General features: G+C 68.4%; 3 protein-coding genes across 3 annotated transcripts; 1 reads left to right on the forward strand and 2 right to left on the reverse strand.

Annotated features, from left to right (window-relative positions):
- Positions 1-1,734: 1,734 nt before the first annotated feature.
- On the reverse strand, positions 1,735-9,360 carry WDR46 (WD repeat domain 46). Its single transcript, XM_075725309.1, has 16 exons — positions 9,268-9,360; positions 8,740-8,895; positions 8,530-8,610; positions 7,671-7,783; positions 7,046-7,133; positions 6,867-6,928; positions 6,674-6,778; positions 3,895-4,045; positions 3,671-3,806; positions 3,473-3,572; positions 3,224-3,377; positions 2,999-3,146; positions 2,830-2,924; positions 2,132-2,227; positions 1,941-2,042; positions 1,735-1,866 (listed from the first exon to the last, which is right to left on the reverse strand). Exons 1-16 carry the CDS (start codon positions 9,358-9,360, stop codon positions 1,735-1,737), a joined length of 1,812 nt encoding a protein of 603 aa, XP_075581424.1.
- A 902-nt stretch (positions 9,361-10,262) lies between these two features.
- On the reverse strand, positions 10,263-12,674 carry RPS18 (ribosomal protein S18). Its single transcript, XM_075725355.1, has 6 exons — positions 12,634-12,674; positions 11,666-11,764; positions 11,496-11,582; positions 11,284-11,385; positions 11,112-11,203; positions 10,263-10,373 (listed from the first exon to the last, which is right to left on the reverse strand). Exons 1-6 carry the CDS (start codon positions 12,634-12,636, stop codon positions 10,298-10,300), a joined length of 459 nt encoding a protein of 152 aa, XP_075581470.1. The 5' UTR covers positions 12,637-12,674; the 3' UTR covers positions 10,263-10,297.
- Positions 12,675-14,184: 1,510 nt separating this feature from the next.
- Positions 14,185-17,605, forward strand: VPS52 (VPS52 subunit of GARP complex). The gene is made up of 17 exons (XM_075725353.1): positions 14,185-14,260; positions 14,360-14,427; positions 14,515-14,690; positions 14,764-14,914; positions 15,008-15,108; positions 15,196-15,328; positions 15,445-15,502; positions 15,622-15,755; positions 15,836-15,991; positions 16,086-16,204; positions 16,283-16,406; positions 16,497-16,592; positions 16,690-16,797; positions 16,894-16,959; positions 17,049-17,160; positions 17,254-17,372; positions 17,459-17,605. Exons 3-17 carry the CDS (start codon positions 14,518-14,520, stop codon positions 17,603-17,605), a joined length of 1,797 nt encoding a protein of 598 aa, XP_075581468.1. The 5' UTR covers positions 14,185-14,260; positions 14,360-14,427; positions 14,515-14,517.
- Positions 17,606-17,870: the final 265 nt, after the last annotated feature.

Here is a 17,870-nt window from a genome sequence, read left to right on the forward strand (position 1 = left end):
CGGGTCGGCGCGGTTCCCCCTGGACGGCTGCTGTTACGGGGAGGTGCTGTTCAGTGCCCATCATCTCAGCCCCGGCGAGCTGCAGCGCGTCTGGCAGCTGCTGCGAGCAGGCGCCGGGGTTTGCAGCGGGCTGCAGCGGGCGCTGGGCATGCTGCGCTGCAAGGCGCTGGCCGCCGGCGAGTGGCTCTGGCGGTGAGGGCGGCGTGCCGACGCAGCGGGGGGCGAGGGCGGTGCACGGGGCTGCGCGCCTTCGAGGGGTTCCAGCCACCTCGGGATGCAGCGCTGCAGCGTGCTGCAAGACCGGCGTCATTGCAGCGGGGACAGGGACACGGCGCGGCGCTGCACGTGCTCGAGGAGCTGCAGCAGCCCTGGGATGCGGCATCTGGAAGGAGCAGCCCCAGTGCAGTGGGGACAAGGACAGTGCATGGCGCTGCACATGTGCAAGGGGTTCCAGCAGCCATGGGATACAGCGCTGCAGCGTGCTGAAAGACCGGCCTCGTTGCAGTGGGGACAAGGACATTGCACGGTGCTGCATGTGCTCGAGGAGCTGCAGCAGCCCTGGGATGTGGCATCTGGAAGGAGCAGCCCCAATGCAGTGGGGACGAGGACATTGCAGGGTGCTGCACGTGTGCAAGGGGTTCCAGCAGCCATGGGATGCAGCGCTGCAGCGTGCTGAAAGACCGGCCTTGTTGCAGTGGGGACAAGGACATTGCACAGCACTGCACGTGCTCGAGGAGCTGCAGCAGCCCTGGGATGCAACATCTGGAAGGAGCAGCCCCAGTGCAACAGGGATGAGGATGCTGCATGGCGCTGCACGTGTTCAAGGAGCTGCAGCAGCCATGGGATGCAGCATTGCACTGCCTGGAAGCAGCAGCAGCTCCATTGCAGCAAGGAAGAGGACATTGCACGGCGCTGCACGTGCTCGAGGAGCTGCAGCAGCCCTGGGATGCAGCGTCTGGAAGGAGCAGCCCCAGTGCAGCGGGGACAAGGACGTTGCAGGGTGCTGCACGTGCGCGAGGGGTTCCAGCAGCAACAGGACACAGCGCTGCAGCGTGCTGAAGGACTGGCCCTCGTGCAACGGGGAGGAGGAGGCTGTGCGGTGCTGCACGTGTGCAAGAGGATCCAGCAGCCCTGGGATGCAGCGTTGCACCGGCTGGAAGGAGCAGCCCCGGTGCAGCGGGGACAAGGACGTTGCGTGGTGGTGCACGTGTTCGAGGAGCTGCAGCAGCGCCGGGATGCAGCGTTGCATTGTCTCAAAGGAGCAGCTGCGTTGCAGCAAGGAAAAGGACGTTGCACGGCACTGCACATGTTTGAGGATGCGGCGTCTGGAAGGAGCAGCCCCAGCGCAACAGGGACGAGGACGCCGCGTGGTGCTGCACGTGCTCGAGGAGCTGCAGCAGGCCCGGGATGCAGCGTCCGGAAGGAGCAGCCCCGGTGCAGCGGGGACGAGGCCGCTGCACGCGCTCGAGGAGCTCCAGCAGCGCCCGGCTGCGGTGGCCCCGATGCAACGGGGACTGGGCCACCACACGGGAACCGGGCCATCGCACGGGGACTGGGCCGTCGCACGTCCCCGCTGCCACCGCGCAATAAACGCCGCGGGGCTGGTGACACCGGCGGTGGCCTTGGCTCAGGGGGGGGACGGACACGGGGACAGCGGGGGCTGGGTGCAGAGCGGCTTTAATAAAGGGGGGGGGGGCATTGGGGACCCCCACAGGGGATCCCCCCGCCCCCAAATCATTTCTTGAAGCGGTCGAGGGCGCTGCGTTTTGGGGGGGGGGCCCCCGCCTTCCTCTGCTCCTTCCTCTCCTCCTTCCTCTTCGCCTTCCTCTCCTGCTCCCGCTGCTGCACGCTCTGCCGGATGACAGCCTGGGGGGGGGCATAAATTGAGGTGGGGCCCCCCCCCAAATTATCTGGAGGTTCAGGGGGGTCCCCAGACGTACCCGCTGCTCCTCGTGGGCCACCTGCCGCTTGCGGTGCAGGACGCTGCTGCCCTTGGTTCGCCGCCGCGGCTTGAACTTGGCCTTGGCCTGGGGGTCGAAGCCCTGGGAAGGTGGGAGGGGGGGGTTCAGCGGCGTTACGGGGGGGCTGTACCCCAAAATCCCACTGCCGGGGTCCCCCCCCGCCACGGTACCAGGCGCTGGATCCGCTCCTCCCGCTTCTGCTGCAGGCTGGCCGTGTCCACACGCCCCAGCCGGGCCGGATCCAGCGTGATCAGCTCCGCCGGGATCTGGGGGGACAAAGGGGGGTCAGCAGCGCTTTTGGGGACCCCCAGCAGTTTTGGGGGGGGTCAGCAGTGGGTTGGAGAAGGGTTTGAAGCCGTTCGGGGGGGGGTCAGCAGTGGTTTGGGGGGGCTCAGCAGTGTTTTGGAGGGGGTCAGCAGCAGATTTGGGGGATCAACTGCACTTTTGGGGGAATCAGCAGCAGTTTAGGGGGGACAGCAGCAGATTTGGGGCCCCCCAGCAGTTTGGGGGGGGGTAGTAGCAGACCTGGGGCCCTCACAGCAATTTGGGGGGGTCTGCAGCAGTTTTAGGGGGAGTCAACAGCACTTAGGGGGGGGTCAGCAGTGGTTTGGGGGGGTCAGCAGTGGCTTGGGGGGGATCAGCAGCAGTTTGGGGGGGATCAGCAGCAGTTTGGGGGGGTCAGCAGCCGATTTGGGGGCCCCCCAGCAGTTTGGGGGGGGTCAGGAGCACTTTTTAGAAGACCAGCTGCACTTTTGGGGGATCAGCCACAGTTTTGGAGGCTCAGCCGCAATTCTGGGGGGCCACCAGCAGTCTGGGCCCACCCCAGCATTTTTGGGGGCCCCCCATCCTCTCACCCCCCCCAAGTTACCTTCTCCAGCAGCGCCTTCACCTCCCACTCCTGCCGCTGCCGCCGGCTGCGATAGGGGTTGTTCTCCAAGGCGTCGAAATTGGCCTCGCCGGCACCTACGCGGGGGGGGTGGCGGGTGGGCGGGGGGGTCAGGCCCCCCCGCAGCACCCTTGGGCGGGGGTCGCCCTACCTGGCACCAGGATGCTGGTGAAGCCGTGGTCGTGCCCGGCGCCCAGGACGTCCTCGAAGGGGCAGAAGCGCAGGCCGTGGGGCGGCCGGGGCGGGCGGTGGCAGAGGTACGGCTGGGGGGGCAGCTCCTTCCCCACCCCCTTGTAGACCTTTGGGGATGGGGACACGTTAGGGGGGGCGCGGGGGGGGACGCAGGAGCTGGGGGGTTGCAGTGGGGGGGTCCTACCTGCACCAGGTCGCCGCAGGCGGCTGCCAGCACCCCGCGCTGGCTGAAGGCGAGCTGCCCGGCGCCCAGCGGCAGCACCAGCTCCTGCAGCACCCCATACGTCCGCAGGTCGAACACCCGCAGCTTGCGGTCCAGCCCCGCCGACGCCATGTACCTGGGATGGGGACGCGCGTGACGTGGGGAGGTGACGCCCGCCCCGCCGCCCGCGGGGACCCCCCCTCCCCGCGAAAAGCGTCCCCCCGCGCTCACGTGCCGGTGGGATCGACGGCGAGCGCCCGCAGGGCTCCGCGGTGGCACAGCATCCGCACCAGCGGCTCCGACACCGTGGGGCTCCACAGCGTCACCGTCCCTGGGGACAAGGACGCGATGTTGGACGGGGTCAAGAGCCGCGGGGTGCCCCCCCTTTATTTGTTTTTTGGGGTTTTTTTGGGGTGGGGGGGGTCTCACCGTTGCTGTGGCCCAGGTGGATGATGGCGTTGGCCGGATTCTGCGCCATGACGGCCAAGCGCCCGCCCCGGGTGCAGAGCGTGGCCACCTCCTTCCCCACCGAGATGTCCAGGTACTGCAGGAAACCCGTCTCGTTCTGCCAAAGGGGGGGAAAAAATATTAAAAAAAGGGGAACGTGCACCCCTAAGAACCCCCCGAAACCTTGGCGTGTGGCGGGCACCCACCGCGGTGGCCAGGAGGAAGTGGTAGGGCAGGAACTGCAGGCGCAGGACGCCCGGGAAGCTCTTGAGGCAGTTGAGCTCCAGCCCTTGGTTGTCGTAGACGTGGAGCCACCGGCGCTGGGCCACCGCCAGCAGCGTCTCCGTGTGCAGCCACCTGCGGGGACACAGCGATGCCATGGGACGGGGACGCAGGGACGCGGGGCAGTGGCACAGGACGGGGACACGGGGACGCAGGGATGTGGGGTGACGGCACGGGACGGGGACACGGGGATGCAGGGACACACGGCGATGCCATGGGACAAGGACACAGGGACACATGGTGGTGGCATGGGACGGGGACACGGGGATGTGGGGTGGTGGCACGGGACAGGGACACGGGGACGCAGGGACACGTGGCAGTGGCACAGGACGGGGACACAGGAACACACAGTGATGCCACGGGACAAGGACACAGGGACACGCGGCACTGGCACAGGGTGGAGACACAGGGACACAGAGTGATGCCATGGGATGGGGACATGGGGATGCGGGGACATGGGGATGCAGGGACATGGGGCGGTGGCACGGGACGGGGACACGGGGATGCAGGGACACACAGTGATGCCATGGGACGGGGACACGGGGATGTGGGGTGGTGGCACGGGACGGGGACGCAGGGACACGCGGCAGTGGCACAGGATAGGGACACAGGGACACACAGTGATGCCACGGGATGGGGACACGGGGATGCAGGGACATGGGGCGGGGACATGGGGACATGTGGCGGGTGGCACAGAATGGGGACATGGGGACGCAGGGCGATGCCACAGGACAGGGACGTGGGGCGGTGGCACAGGACGGGGATGCGGGGACACGCGGCAATGCCACAAGATGGGGACGCAGGGACACGCAGCGATGCCACAGGATGGGGACGCAGGGCGGTGGCATGGGACAGGGACACGGGGACGCAGGGACACAGGGCAGTGGCACAGGACGGGGATGCAGGGACGCACGGTGATGCCACAGGACGGGGACACGGGGATGCAGGGACACGGGGACACAGGGACGCGGGGTGGTGGCACAGGACGGGGACACGGGGATGCAGGGAGGTGGCACGGGACACGGACACAGGGCGGTGGCACGGGGCGGTGGCACGGGACGGGGACACGGGGATGCAGGGACACGGGGCAGTGGCACAGGACGGGGACGTGGGGACACGTGGCAATGCCACAGGACAGGGACGCAGGGCGGTGGCATGGGACAGGCACACGGACACACAGGATGCGGGGTGGTGGCATGGGACGGGGACATGGGGATGTGGCATGGGACAGGGACATGGGGACGCAGGGACACAGGGTGGTAGCACAGGATGGGTACAAAGTGACACGGGGATGCAGGACGGTGGCACGGGGCAGGGACATGGGGCGGTGGCACGGGGACGTAGCATGGGACACGGACACGGGGACGCAGGGACATGGGGCGGTGACACAGGATGGGGACACAGTGACACGGGGACACAGGACGGTGGCACGGAGCGGGGACACGCCAGGGGTTTGCATGCATGGCCCCGAACACACGTGGGGTTTCCGCGCATGTCCCTGGCTCTGCACGCGCGGGTTTGCACGTGGGTGCACAGCACGGCATGCGGGGGTTTGCACACGTGTGCCTGGTGCAGCACACGGGCGTACAACACGGCACACGGGGGTTTGCACACACGTCCCTGGCTCTGTGCAGGGGGGTTTGCACGCGTGTGCGCGGCCTGGGGGACACGCGAGGGGTTTGCGCACACGTCCTGGTGCTGCATGTGGGGGGTTGCACGCGTGACCTTGGCTCTGCACGCGGGGGTTTGCACGTGGATGCACAACACGACATGCGGGGGTTTGCACGCGTGTGCCTGGTGCAGCACACAGGTGTTTGCACGTATGCGCTCAGTGCAGCATGCAGGGGTTTGCACACGTGACCCTGGCTTTGCACGAGGGGGCTTGCGCACGGGTGCATGGCATGTGGGGGTTTGCATGCACGTCCCTGGCTCTGCGTGGGGGGGGGGGGTTGCATGCGTGTGCATGGCCCAGGGGACATGCGATGGGTTTGCACGCGTGTCCTGGTACTGCATGGGGGAGTTTGCACACATATGCTCAGTGCAGCACGCAGGGGTGTGCACGCACGTCCCTGACTCTGCGTGGGAGGGTTTGCACGTGTGTGCATGGCCCGGGGCACATGCAATGGGTTTGCATACATGTCCTGATGCTGCGTGGGGGGTGTCTGCACACATGCGCACGGCATGCAGGAGCTTGCACGCGTGTCCCTGGCTGCACACAGAGAGGTTTGCACACATGTGTGCAGTATGGCGCATGCAGGCTTGCACACGTGTCCCTGGCTCTGCACGTGGATGCTTCCACGCGTGCGCATGGTACATGGGGGTTTGCATGCGTGTCCATAGCACATAGAACATGCACTGCGTTTACATGCGTGTGACTGGCTGTGCACGTAACATGGGCAACGTACGTGCAAATACGCATGTGCAAACCTTGGCTCTACACGAGGATTAGCACACACGCGTCCCTAGCCCTGCATGCTCACGTAGCATCACATGTGATACACCGTGGCCTCGCACACGCGTGTCCCCAGCCCTGCACGCTCATGGTGCAACACGCGGGACGCACCATGGCTTCACACGCCTGCCTCTGGCTCCACACGTGTGGCCTCGCACACGTGTGCCCTTGGCTCCGCACAGGGGCTACCCCCCTGGCTCCGCACACGCTTTGCACACGCGTGCATGGCGCCCCCGCCCACGCGCACTCACGCCACGTCCGTCACCGTCTCCATCACGTTGATCTCGCACATCAGCGCCTTCGTCTGCCAGTCCATGGCGGCCACGTGGCCCCGCTGGCCCCCCAGCAGCAGGTGCCTGCGGGACGGGGGGGACAGGGGGTGACGGGGGGGACGACAGGGGGGGTGACAAAGGGGGACACGGCCCCCAGCCCGGCCCCACTCACCGCCCGTTGCGGCTGTAATCCAGCCGGTACGGCCCGAACTGCTCCAGCCTCAGCTCAAAGTGCTACAGGAGAGGGAAAAAAAGGGGGGGGAGTGGGTGAGACCCCCCCAAACCCGTCTGTGCGTGTCCCCAAACCGTCCCCGCCCCCCGCGCGCGCCCCCCTTCACGCCCCCACCCCACCTTGGCAGCGCTGGCGATGTCCACGGCCGCGGCGATGTCGCCCTGAGTGATGGTGCAGGTGTCCTCGCCGGGGTCGGCCTCCAGGAACCTGGGGGGCATCGAGGAGGGGTTTGGGGGGGACACGGGGGGGTCACAGGTGGTCGTAGGGGGTTTGGGGGGGACGTGGGGGGGTCGCAGGGGGGTTTGGGGGAGTTGTGGGGGGTCACAGGGGGGTTTGGGGGACACACGGGGGACACACGGGGGGGCTGGGGGGAACATGGGGGGTTGTGGGGGCGTTTGGGGGGGACACAGGGGTCACAGGGGGTTTGGGGGACACACGGGGGGTCATGGGGGGTCACAGGGGGTTTGGGGGGACACGGAGGGTCGCAGGGGGGTCGGGGGGGACATGGGGGGTTGTGGGGGCATTTGGGGGGGACATGGGGGCACAGGGGAGTTGCAGGAAGTTTAGGGGGGACACAGGGGGTTGGAGGGGGTTGGGGGGGACACGGGGGTTGTGGGGGCGTTTGGGGGGGACACAGGTGAGTTGCAGGGGCTTTGAGGGGGACATGGGGAGTCGTAGGGGGTCACAGGGGGTTTGGGAGGACACGGGGGGTTAGGGGGCACACGGGGGGTCGCGGGGACTCACCCCGGCTCCTCGGGGAGCAGCAGGTCCAGCCGAGCCGCCTGGGTGGCCGCCGCCTCCTCCCGCTGCCCTGACAGCTTCAGGTGCCACCGCAGGCGCTGGCCCTTGGCCCGGGGCTGGGGGGCACGGCGGGGGGGGGGGTGAGCTGGGCGGAGCCCCCATATCCACCCCGGGGGCCCCCAAAACCTCCCCCCACCCTGATCCCTGCGGCCCCCCCCAGCTGCTCCCTTCCTGGGGGACCCCAGTCCCTCCCCCCTCGGCCCCCCCAGACCCTTCTGCTCCCCCCCTCCTCCCAAGACCCCCAGCAAGGGCCCCCGATCCCCTCCCACCGTGCCCCCCCAACCCCTCCTGCCCCCCCAAACCCCCTGCAACACCCCCAAATGCCCCCAGACCCCCCTCATCCCAGGACCCCCACCGATGGGCCCCCCAATAGCCCCTAAAGTCCTCTCTAGATCCCCCCCACTCCCCCCGTGACCCCCCCAGAACCCCCTGCCCCCCTAAACCCTCCGGCCCCCCCAAACCCCTGCGACCCCCCCAGGACCCCCACCAAGGCGCCCCCCAATCCCCTCCACCCCCAGGCCCCCCCCAAGTCCTCTCTCGACCCCCAGCCCCCCCTTAAACCCCCCCCGCTCCCCCGGGGGCCCCTCAATCCCCCCCCCCCCCCCAGACCCCCTGCGACTGCCCCAAATCCCCCTGCCCCCCCCGGCTCCCCCCGAGGGCCCCCCAATGTCCCGTCCCCCCCCCTTAAACCCCCCCGCTCCCCCGGGGACCCCCAATCCCCTCCCCCTGCCCCCCCCAGACCCCCCGACGGCCCCCCGATACCCCCTCCCCCGGGGCTCCGCTCCCCCCCGCCCCCTCTCACCGCCTTCTCCTTCGTCTCCCGCAGGAACCGCTTCACCCTGGGCCGGGGCAGCGGGGCGGGCCCGGGGAACGGATCCTTCCTCTGCAGACAGACGGGGCTGGCACCGGGACCGCACCGGGACCACACCGGGACCGCACCGGGACCCCACCGGGACCGCACCGGGACCCCACCGGGATCCCCCCGCCCCGGTACCCGCGCCCCCCGCCCTACCCCGGACACGCCGCCGCCCTTCCCCCGCTCCCCGCCATGGCCGGCGGGGCCCGGCCCGGCCCGGTGCCGCCGGGGGACGGTGCGGGAGCGCCCGCCGCTCGCTGCCGCCGCCACCGCCGCCGCCATCTGCCTGCCACATGCGATGCCGGCCCGCCCCTTCCGGCGCCGCGGCCAATCAGAAAGAGGGTAGGGCAACAATGTGGCCAGTCAGAGCGCAGCGGCGCGCCGGAAGGGCGAAGCCGGCGCCGCCATGTTGGTGGCGGGCAGGAGAGTCGCTGGGCAAAGCGCCGCCGCCATGTTGGTTGAGGGCGGTGGGCGCTGCCATGTTTGTTGAGGGCAGCCGAGGGTGGCGGCGGCTGGGCGGGGCTTGCACACTGGGGGCACGAGGGGGGCGGGGCTTGCACACCGCTGTCCCCAACCCCGCCCAGCCCTCCCCCAGAGCCCCGCCCGCCCCTTGCACGGCGCTTGTGCAAGGCCCCACCCTCGTGTGAACTCATTCCCGTGCAAGGCCCTGTCTGCCTCTCAGACTCCATCGTCGTGCAAGGCTTCATCCTCCTCCATGGCCCTATTGTTGTGCAAAGCCCTGTCCTCGTACGAGGGCCCATCTGCCTGTGGCTCCATCCTCGTGCAAGGCCCTGTCCTTGTGCAAGACCCTGTCCACTTCTGAAGCTCCATCCTCGTGCAAGGCTCCATCCACCTGTGGCCCCATCCTCGTGCAAGGCCTCATCATAGTACAAGGGCCCATCCTCATGTGAGGCCCCGTCCTTGTATTAGGCCTCATCCTCGTGCAAAGCCCTGTCCTCATACAAGGGCCCATCTGCTTGCAGCTCCATCCTCGTGCAAGGCTCCATCCACCTCTGTGGCCCCATCTTCATGCAAAGCCCTGGCTGCCTCCAAGGCTCCGCCCTTGTGCAAGGCCCCATCCTCGTGCAAGGCCCCATCCTCGTGCAAGGCTGCCCACCTCCCCAACTCCATCCTTGTGCAAAGCTTTACCCTTGTGAAAAGCCCCATCCTTGTGCAAAGCCCCATTCTCATGCAAAACCCTGTCCTTGCATGAGGCCCTGTCCTTGTGTCAGACCTCATCCTCGTGCAAGGCCCCGCCTGCCTCCCCAGCCCCATCCTTGTGCAAGGCCTCACTCTTGTGCAAGGCCCTGTCCTTGTGTGAGGCCCCCTCCTTGTGCAAGACCCCATCTTCGTGTGAGGTCCCATTGTTAATGCCCTGTCTCGCTGAGATGCCATCCTTGTGCAAAGCCCCGTCCTCGTGTGAGGCCCCATCCTTGTGCAAAACTCCATCCTCGTGCAAAGCCCTGCCCGCCTCCCCAGCCCCGTCCTTGTGTGAGGCCTCATCCTCGTGCAAAGCCTTGTCCTTGTGCAAGGCCTCACCCTCGTGTGAGGCCCCATCTTCCTGTGAGGCCTCGTCCTTTGGCAGTGCCTCACGCGAGGCTCCATCCTCCCCCGCCCCCCTCCTCGTGCAAGCCCCCGTGCGAAGCCCCCTGCCCCCCGCACACACGGGGACACCTCCGTCACCTCCAGCGTCACTTTTATTCCCCTCCCCCCCTCACTTCTTCTTGGAGACGCCAACGGTGCGCCCGCGCCGGCCCGTCGTCTTGGTGTGCTGGCCTCGCACGCGCAGCCTGCGGGGCACAAGCGGCGTCAGCGACCCCCCCGGTGTCCCCAAGCCCCCCCGCCAGTGTCCCCAAACCCCCCCCCCCCCGGTGTCCCCACAAGCGCTGCAGCCCCCGGCACGCGCAGCATCAGCGGGGACAGGACAGCGGCATCGGGGACGTCGTCCCCAAACGTCACCTCCCCCCGTGTCCCCAACGCCCTCTCTGATGTCCCCAACCCCCCCTGGTGTCCCCAAACCCCCCCAGACCCTGGCACGTGCAGCCTTGGGGACAGGGGGGACACGATGGCAGCATTGGGGACCCTGTCCCCCTGCGTCACCTCCCCCACTGTCCCCAAGACCCCTCCCCATCCCCAAAAGCGCCACAGCCCCCTCAGACGCGCAGCCAAGGGGGGACACCCTGTCCCCATGTCCCTGTGTCCCCAAATGTCCCCCCTGATGTCCCCAAATCCCACCCCAGTCACCCCCAAAAGCACCGCAGCCCCTGGCACGTGCAGCCTCAGCGGGGACAGGACAGCAGCAGCAGGGACGTCGTCCCCAAATGTCACCTCCCCCCATGTCCCCATCCCCTTCCGTTGTCCCCAAACCCCCCACTGATGTCCCCAAATTCCCCTCCGGTGTCCCCAAACCCCCCTGGCATCTCCAAACAACCCCCCAATATACCCAAATTCCCCCCCGATGTCCCCAAACACCCCCCCGATGTCCCCACCCCCCTCCCCGATGTCCCCAAACACCCCCCCCGGCTCACCCCCAGAAGTGCCGCAGCCCTCGATGCGCCCGAATTTTCTTCAGCCGCTCCAAATCCTCGCGCAATTTATTGTCCAGCCCGTTGGCCAGCACCTACGGGGACAGGAGACGTCAGGGGACATCAAGGGACACAGGGGGACATTTGGGGACATTTTGGGGACGTCCCCCCTCACCTGGCTGTACTTCCCGTCCTTCACGTCCTTCTGCCGGTTGAGGAACCAGTCGGGGATCTTGTACTGCCGGGGGTTCTGCATGATGGTGATGACCCGCTCCACCTTGGGGGGGGACGCAGCGCGGTGACATCCCCCCAAAAACGTCCCCACCCCCCTTCCAGATGTCCCCCAGTCCCCGGGGGTGCCCCCGCGTCCCCCCAGAAGCCGCTCACCTCATCCTCGGTCAGCTCGCCCGCTCGCTTGGTGAGGTCGATGTCGGCCTTGCGCAGCACCACGTGGGCGTAGCGGCGCCCCACGCCCTGGGGGGCAGGGCAAAAAAAGGGGGGGTGATGTCACCGGCGTCACCCGTGTGTCCCCCCCCGTGTCCCCGGTGTCCCCTCACCTTGATGGCGGTGATGGCGAAGGCAATTTTCCGGCGCCCGTCGATGTTGGTGTTGAGGACGCGCAGAATGTGCTGGAACTTCTCGGGGATAACGAGAGACTGGGGGGGCTGGGGGGGGGATGGACACCGGGGGTTGGGGACAGTTACGGGGGGGGACATGGTCACGGGGGGGACACACCGGCGGTTGGGGACAGTTACGGGAGGGACACATGGTCACGGGGGGGGGAGCCACGGTCATGGGGGGGTGGGGGGGGTGATACCGGGGGTTGGGGACAGTTATGGGGGGGGACACATGGTCACGGGGGGGGGTCACGGTCATGGCGGGGGGGTGATACCGGGGGTTGGGGACAGTTACGGGGCAGACACACGGTCACGGGGGGGGTGACATGGCCACGGGGGGGGTCACACCGGGGGCTGGGACACTCACCAGTGCTTGGGGACCGTCATGGGGGGGGGGGAGACATGGGGGTTGGGGACAGTTATGGGGGGGGGCCAACGGTCACGGCGGGGGGCCACCGGGGGTTGGGGACAGTTACGGGGGGGACACACGGCCACAGGTGGGGGGGGTCACGGGGGGGGACACCAGGGGTTGGGGACAGCCACCGGCGCCTGGGACGGTCACGGGGGGGGGACACCGGGGGTTGGGGATGGTCACGGGGGGACACACAGTCACGGGGGGGGAGGGTGGACCGGGTGTTGGGGACAGCCACCGGCGCCTGGGGACGGTCACGGGGGGACACACGGCCACGGGGGGGGGGGGGGGCGGGGATGGCCCCCGGGGGAACATGGCCGCCACCGGAGGGGGGGGGGGGGGGGTCCGGCCCCGCGCCGCCGCCATCCGTTCCCGCCACCGCCCCCAATCCCTCCCCCGCCGCGCCCCCCGCGTCCCCCCCGACCCCTCCGCTCCCCCGCCGCCGCCCCCGCGCCCTCCCCGGGCCCCGATGGCGACCGATGGCGCCGGCACCCACCATGGCTGCAGCCCGCCCGTCCCGCCGGCTGCGCCCAGAGAGAAGGCGGAAGTAGCGGCGGGGGCGGAAGCAACGTCAGCGCGGTGGGCGGGGAGAGGCCGTCACGTGACCGCGGGCGGCAGCCATGGCGGCGGCGGAGGCGGCGGTAGGGGGGGGGAGCGGGGGGGAGCGGGGGGGGGGGCACCGGGGGCACCGGGCCGGGCTGAGCCGCCCCCTCTGCCGCAGGTCCGGGCGCCGGAGCCGCCGCTGGAGGCGGAGCTGGAGGCGGAGCTGGGCCCCGGCCCCCCCGACCCCGAGCTGGACCTGGGCGGGGGGGAGGACCTGGTGCTGGATGAAGTGGACGGTGGGGACCGGGGGGGACACGGGGGGGACGGGATGGGGGACTGTGGGGGGACACGGGGATGGGGACGGGGACAGGGGACCGGGGGGGACCCGGGGGTGTCTGGAGGGGGGGACACAGGGACACGGGGGACTGGGGGAGGATATGGAGGTGTCTGGAGGAGGGGACATAGGGAGGGGACACAGAGGGGGATGGGGGGACACGGGGGGGGACAGAGGATCGGGGGGGATGTGGGGACAGGGGACCGGGGGGGACCCGGGGGTGTCTGGAGGAGGGGACATGGGGAGGGGACACGGGGGGGGGGGGACAGAGGATCGGGGGAGGGACACGGGGAGGGGGGACTGGGGGGGGACACGGGGAAGGGAGCGGACACGGGGGGGGGACACGGGGACCGAGGACCAGGAGGGGACACAGAGGGGGACGTGGGGACACGGGGGGGACACGGGGACCGGGGGGGACACAGGGAGGGGATACAGAGGGGGACGTGGGGACACGGTGTGGGACAGGGGAGCGGGGGGAGACGCAGGGACGGGGACAGGGGGGGACCCAGGGATGTCTGGAGGGGGGGACAGGGGGGCCGGGGGGGGAGGACGCAGGGGGGGGACACAGGGACTGGAGAGGGGACATGGGGAGGGGACACAGAGGGGGATGTGGAGACACAGGGGGGGTGGACAGGGGACCGGGGGTGTCTGGGGGGGACAGGGAAACGTTTGGGGGGGGGAGATAGAGACTCTTGGTGGAAGGAGGGGACACGGGAGCAGATGTTGGGGGGGGGGGGGGGACAAGATGGGGGACCAGTGATGGTGGGGGGGGACACAGGGGACGGGGGACGTGGCAGGCAGGGGGCTGTTTTGGGGGGCCCTGGGGGGCACAGGGGACAGTCGAGGGGCACACAGGGGTGTTTGGGGGGGGACAGGGATGGGGGGGGGGGCTGTGGGGGGACAGGTAACACCCAGCATGGGGGGCGGGGGGGGGGGGTGCAGGAGTGGTTTGGAGGCTGGGGGGGGGACGCTGTGGGGACAGCGGTGACATCCAGCCCCTGTCCCCCCCCCAGTTCACATCCAGGCCAACCTGGAGGACGCGCTGGTGCAGGAGGCCCTGAAGACGGTCGGTGGCTCTTGCCGCGGGCGTCCCCCCTGCCCCACGGCGTCCCCAGCCCCATGGCGCGTGTCCCCCGTGTCCCCCCCGCGGTGACGCGGCTGTCCCCGCAGGGTGTGGACCTGCGCCAGTACTCCAAGCAGGTGGAGCTGGAGCTGCAGGAGGTCGAGCGCGCCTCCATCCGCGACTGTATCCTTCTTTTGGGGGGGGTGGCATCCCCAGCGTGTCCCCCGCGTGTCCCCAATGTGTCCCCCGCGTGTCCCCAATGTCCCTTACCTACCCTCACAGACATCAAGGAGAGCGAGAACATCGCCTCGCTGCACAACCAGATCACCGCTTGCGACGCCATCTTAGAGGTGAGGGCCAGGCCGTCCCCCGCGTCCCTGCTCCGTGTCCCCAAGGTGTCCCCTGACCCCTCGCTGTCCCTGTGTCCCCCCCCGCAGCGCATGGAGCAGATGCTGGGCGCTTTCCAGTGCGACCTGAGCAGCATCAGCTCCGAGATCCGGACGCTGCAGGAGCAGTCGGTGGCCATGAACTTGCGGCTGAAGAACCGCCGGGCCGTGCGGCGGCAGCTGGGCCAGCTGCTGGACGAGCTGGTGGTCCCGGCCGTCATGATCAGGTGGGACGCGGGGGGACGAGGGAGTCACGTGCCAGCTCCGCATCCCCGCGTCACCTCCCCACCGCCCTGTTAGCACCATCCTGGAGGCGCCAGTGACGGAGCCGGAATTCCTGGAGCAGCTGCAGGAGCTGAATGGGAAAATCAACTCGGTGAAGGAGCAGGCGTTCAGGGAGACCGTGGCCTGCGCCGACGTCCAGCACGTCCTGGAGAAGCTCAAGATTAAGGTGATGATGCACCCCCCCACCCAGCACCCAGGGGACCCCCAGCACCCAGGGGACCCCCCAGCACCCCCCAACCCATCCCTGTGTCCCCCCAAGGCCGTCACCAAGATCCGGGAGTTCGTCCTGCAGAAGATCTACTCCTTCCGCAAACCCATGACCAACTACCAGATCCCCCAAAATGCTTTGTTGAAGTACAGGTGGGGTGTGGGGGTGGATGGGACATGGGGGGAGGAAACAGGGGGTGCAGGGGGGGGGTCCCCAACTTCTCCCCCCATCCCTGGCAGGTTCTTTTACCAGTTCCTGCTAGGCAACGAGCGGGTGGTGGCACAGGAGCTGCGGGAGCAGTATGTGGAAACCATGAGCAAGATTTATTTCTCCTACTTCAAATCCTACACTAGCCGCCTCATGAAGATCCAGGTGGGTTTTGGGGGGGGGGGGGGGGCTGGGGGATGGTTTTGGGGGGCTGGGGGACATGGGGGGACACCGGGGGACATGCTTGGGGCGCTGAGCCCCTCTCCGTTTTGTCCCCGCAGTACGAGGAGGTGGCGGAGAAGGACGATCTCATGGGCGTGGAGGACACGGCCAAGAAAGATATCCTGGGGTTGTTGGGGGGGGCAGACGTGATGATGGGGGGCTTTGGGGGGGCTGGGGACCCCCCGTTATTGCCTTGACCCCCCCCCCCCGTTATCGTGTCCATCTGTCCCCATCACGCTTCTTCTCGAAACCGTCGCTGAAGAACCGCAACACCGTCTTCACCCTGGGCAACCGGGGCAGCGTCATCGGGGCGGCCGAGCTGGAGGGTCCCATCATCGTGCCCCACGCCGCGCAGAAGAGCGACGTGCGGGTGAGTCGGGGGGCTCAGGGTGAGGGGGGAAGGTGGTGAGGGGCGTCCTGACCTCCGTCCGTCCCTCTGTCCATCCGTAGTACCCCTTCGAGTCGCTGTTCCGCAGCCAGCACTACGCTCTCCTGGACAACAGCTGCCGCGAGTACTTGTTCCTCTGCGACTTCTTCATGGTGACAGGTCCCAGCGCCCAGGATCTCTTCAACGCCGTCATGGGCAAGACCTTGACCATGTTCCTGGTGCGTCTGGGGGGGGGCCTCCCGGGATTTTGAGGCGGCCCCGGGATTTTGGGGGGAGCCCCCAAGGCCGCTGACGCCTGCCCCGGCGTTGCAGAAACACATGGAAGCTTACGTCTGCGACTGCTACGACAGCATCGCCATCTTCCTCTGCATCCACATCGTCCTGCGCTTCAAAGCCATCATGGCCAAGCGCAACATCCCCGCCGTCGATAAGTGAGTGGCGGGGGGGAACCCCGGGGACCCCCCCGAGCCCCCCGGGAACCCCAAAACTCCCCGTGCCTGCCCCCCCAGGTACTGGGACACGCTGCTGGAGACCCTGTGGCCTCGCTTCGAGCACATCCTGGAGCTGAACATCCAGAGCATCCAGAGCACCGACCCCCAGAAACTGGGGTTCCTCGACACCCGGCCCCACTACGTACGGGTTTGGGGGTGATGGGGGGGGTTGGGGTGATGGGGGGGTTTTGGGGTGCCCCCCATCCTCACCCCGCACCCCCAAACCGCGCAGATCACCCGCCGCTACGCCGAGTTCTCCTCTGCCATCGTCAGCATCAACCAGACCTTCCCTAACGAGAAGACCCATGCACTGCTGGGGCAGCTCCAGGTATCGAGGGGAGGGGGAGCTCAGGGACCCCCTGCAAACTTTTGGGGGGACCCAGGAGCGCTGGGGGGGACCCCCACACGTGTGTGCGTGTCCCCAGGTGGAAGTGGAGAACTTCGTGCTGCGTGTGGCGGCCGAGTTCTCCTCCCGCAAGGAGCAGCTCATCTTCCTCATTAACAACTATGACATGATGCTGGGCGTCCTCATGGTAACGAGCCCCTGACCCCCCCAAACCCCGGGGGCACCCCCAAATTTAAGGGGGGGACACACACCTTAAAATGCCACCCCCTCATCGCACCCGCAGGAGCGAGCGGTGGAAGAGAGCAAGGAGGTGGAGGGCTTCCAGCAGCTGCTTTCTGCCCGCACCCAGGTGAGGCCCCCCCAGATTTTTGGGGCTCCCCCCAGATTTTTGGGGCTCCCCCCTTTAGCGGGGGGGGGTGTGACCGTCCCCTCCCACAGGAGTTCATCGAGGAGATCCTCTCGCCGCCCTTTGGCGGGATGATCGCCTTCGTCAAGGAGGCCGAGGCGCTGCTGGAGAAGGGGCAGCTGGAGCGGCTGCGTGGGGAGGAGGGTAAGGACCTGGGGATGCATTTTGGGGACCCCCCCCGGCTCCTCCAGCACCCCGGGGGGGTCCTCACTTTGCCTGTGTCCCCCCCCGTCACAGCCCGCGTCACCCAACTGGCTCGGGGCTTCTCCAGCACCTGGAAGGCGTCGGTGGAGTCGCTGAGCCAGGACGTCATGCGCTCCTTCAGCAACTTCAAGAACGGCACCGGCATCATCCAGGTGGGCTCTCCGGGGGGGTGGGGGGGTTCCTGGGGGATTTTGGGGGGTGCCAGCCCCTCCCTGACCCCCTCCCGGCCTCTCCCCAGGGTGCCCTGACGCAGCTGATCCAGTATTACCACCGGTTCCACAAAGTGCTGGCGCAGCCCCCGCTGCGCTCCCTGCCCGCCCGCGCCGAGCTCATCAACATCCACCACCTGATGGTGGAGCTCAAGAAGCACAAACCCAACTTCTAGGGCGCCCTTGGCCACCTGTCCCGCTCCCCCCGGCTGTCTGTCTGTCCGGTTGTCACCCCCGAGGGTGACGCTTCCCCGCCCCGCACGGATAAAGGAGAGGAGGTGCCGGAACCCCCGAGCGATGCTTTATTGCTGCTGCCGACAGCGGGAGGGGGGGGTCCGGGGGGGTTTGGGGGGGTCCCCTGTCCTCCCGCTGCGGTGACGCCGTCTGCCACCCATGGGGGGGACGATAAAACCTGTGAGGGGGGGGACAGGGGTCCCCGCT

Source organism: Pelecanus crispus, chromosome 29 (assembly GCF_030463565.1).
Source record: "Pelecanus crispus isolate bPelCri1 chromosome 29, bPelCri1.pri, whole genome shotgun sequence".
NCBI classification, from domain to species: domain Eukaryota; kingdom Metazoa; phylum Chordata; class Aves; order Pelecaniformes; family Pelecanidae; genus Pelecanus; species Pelecanus crispus.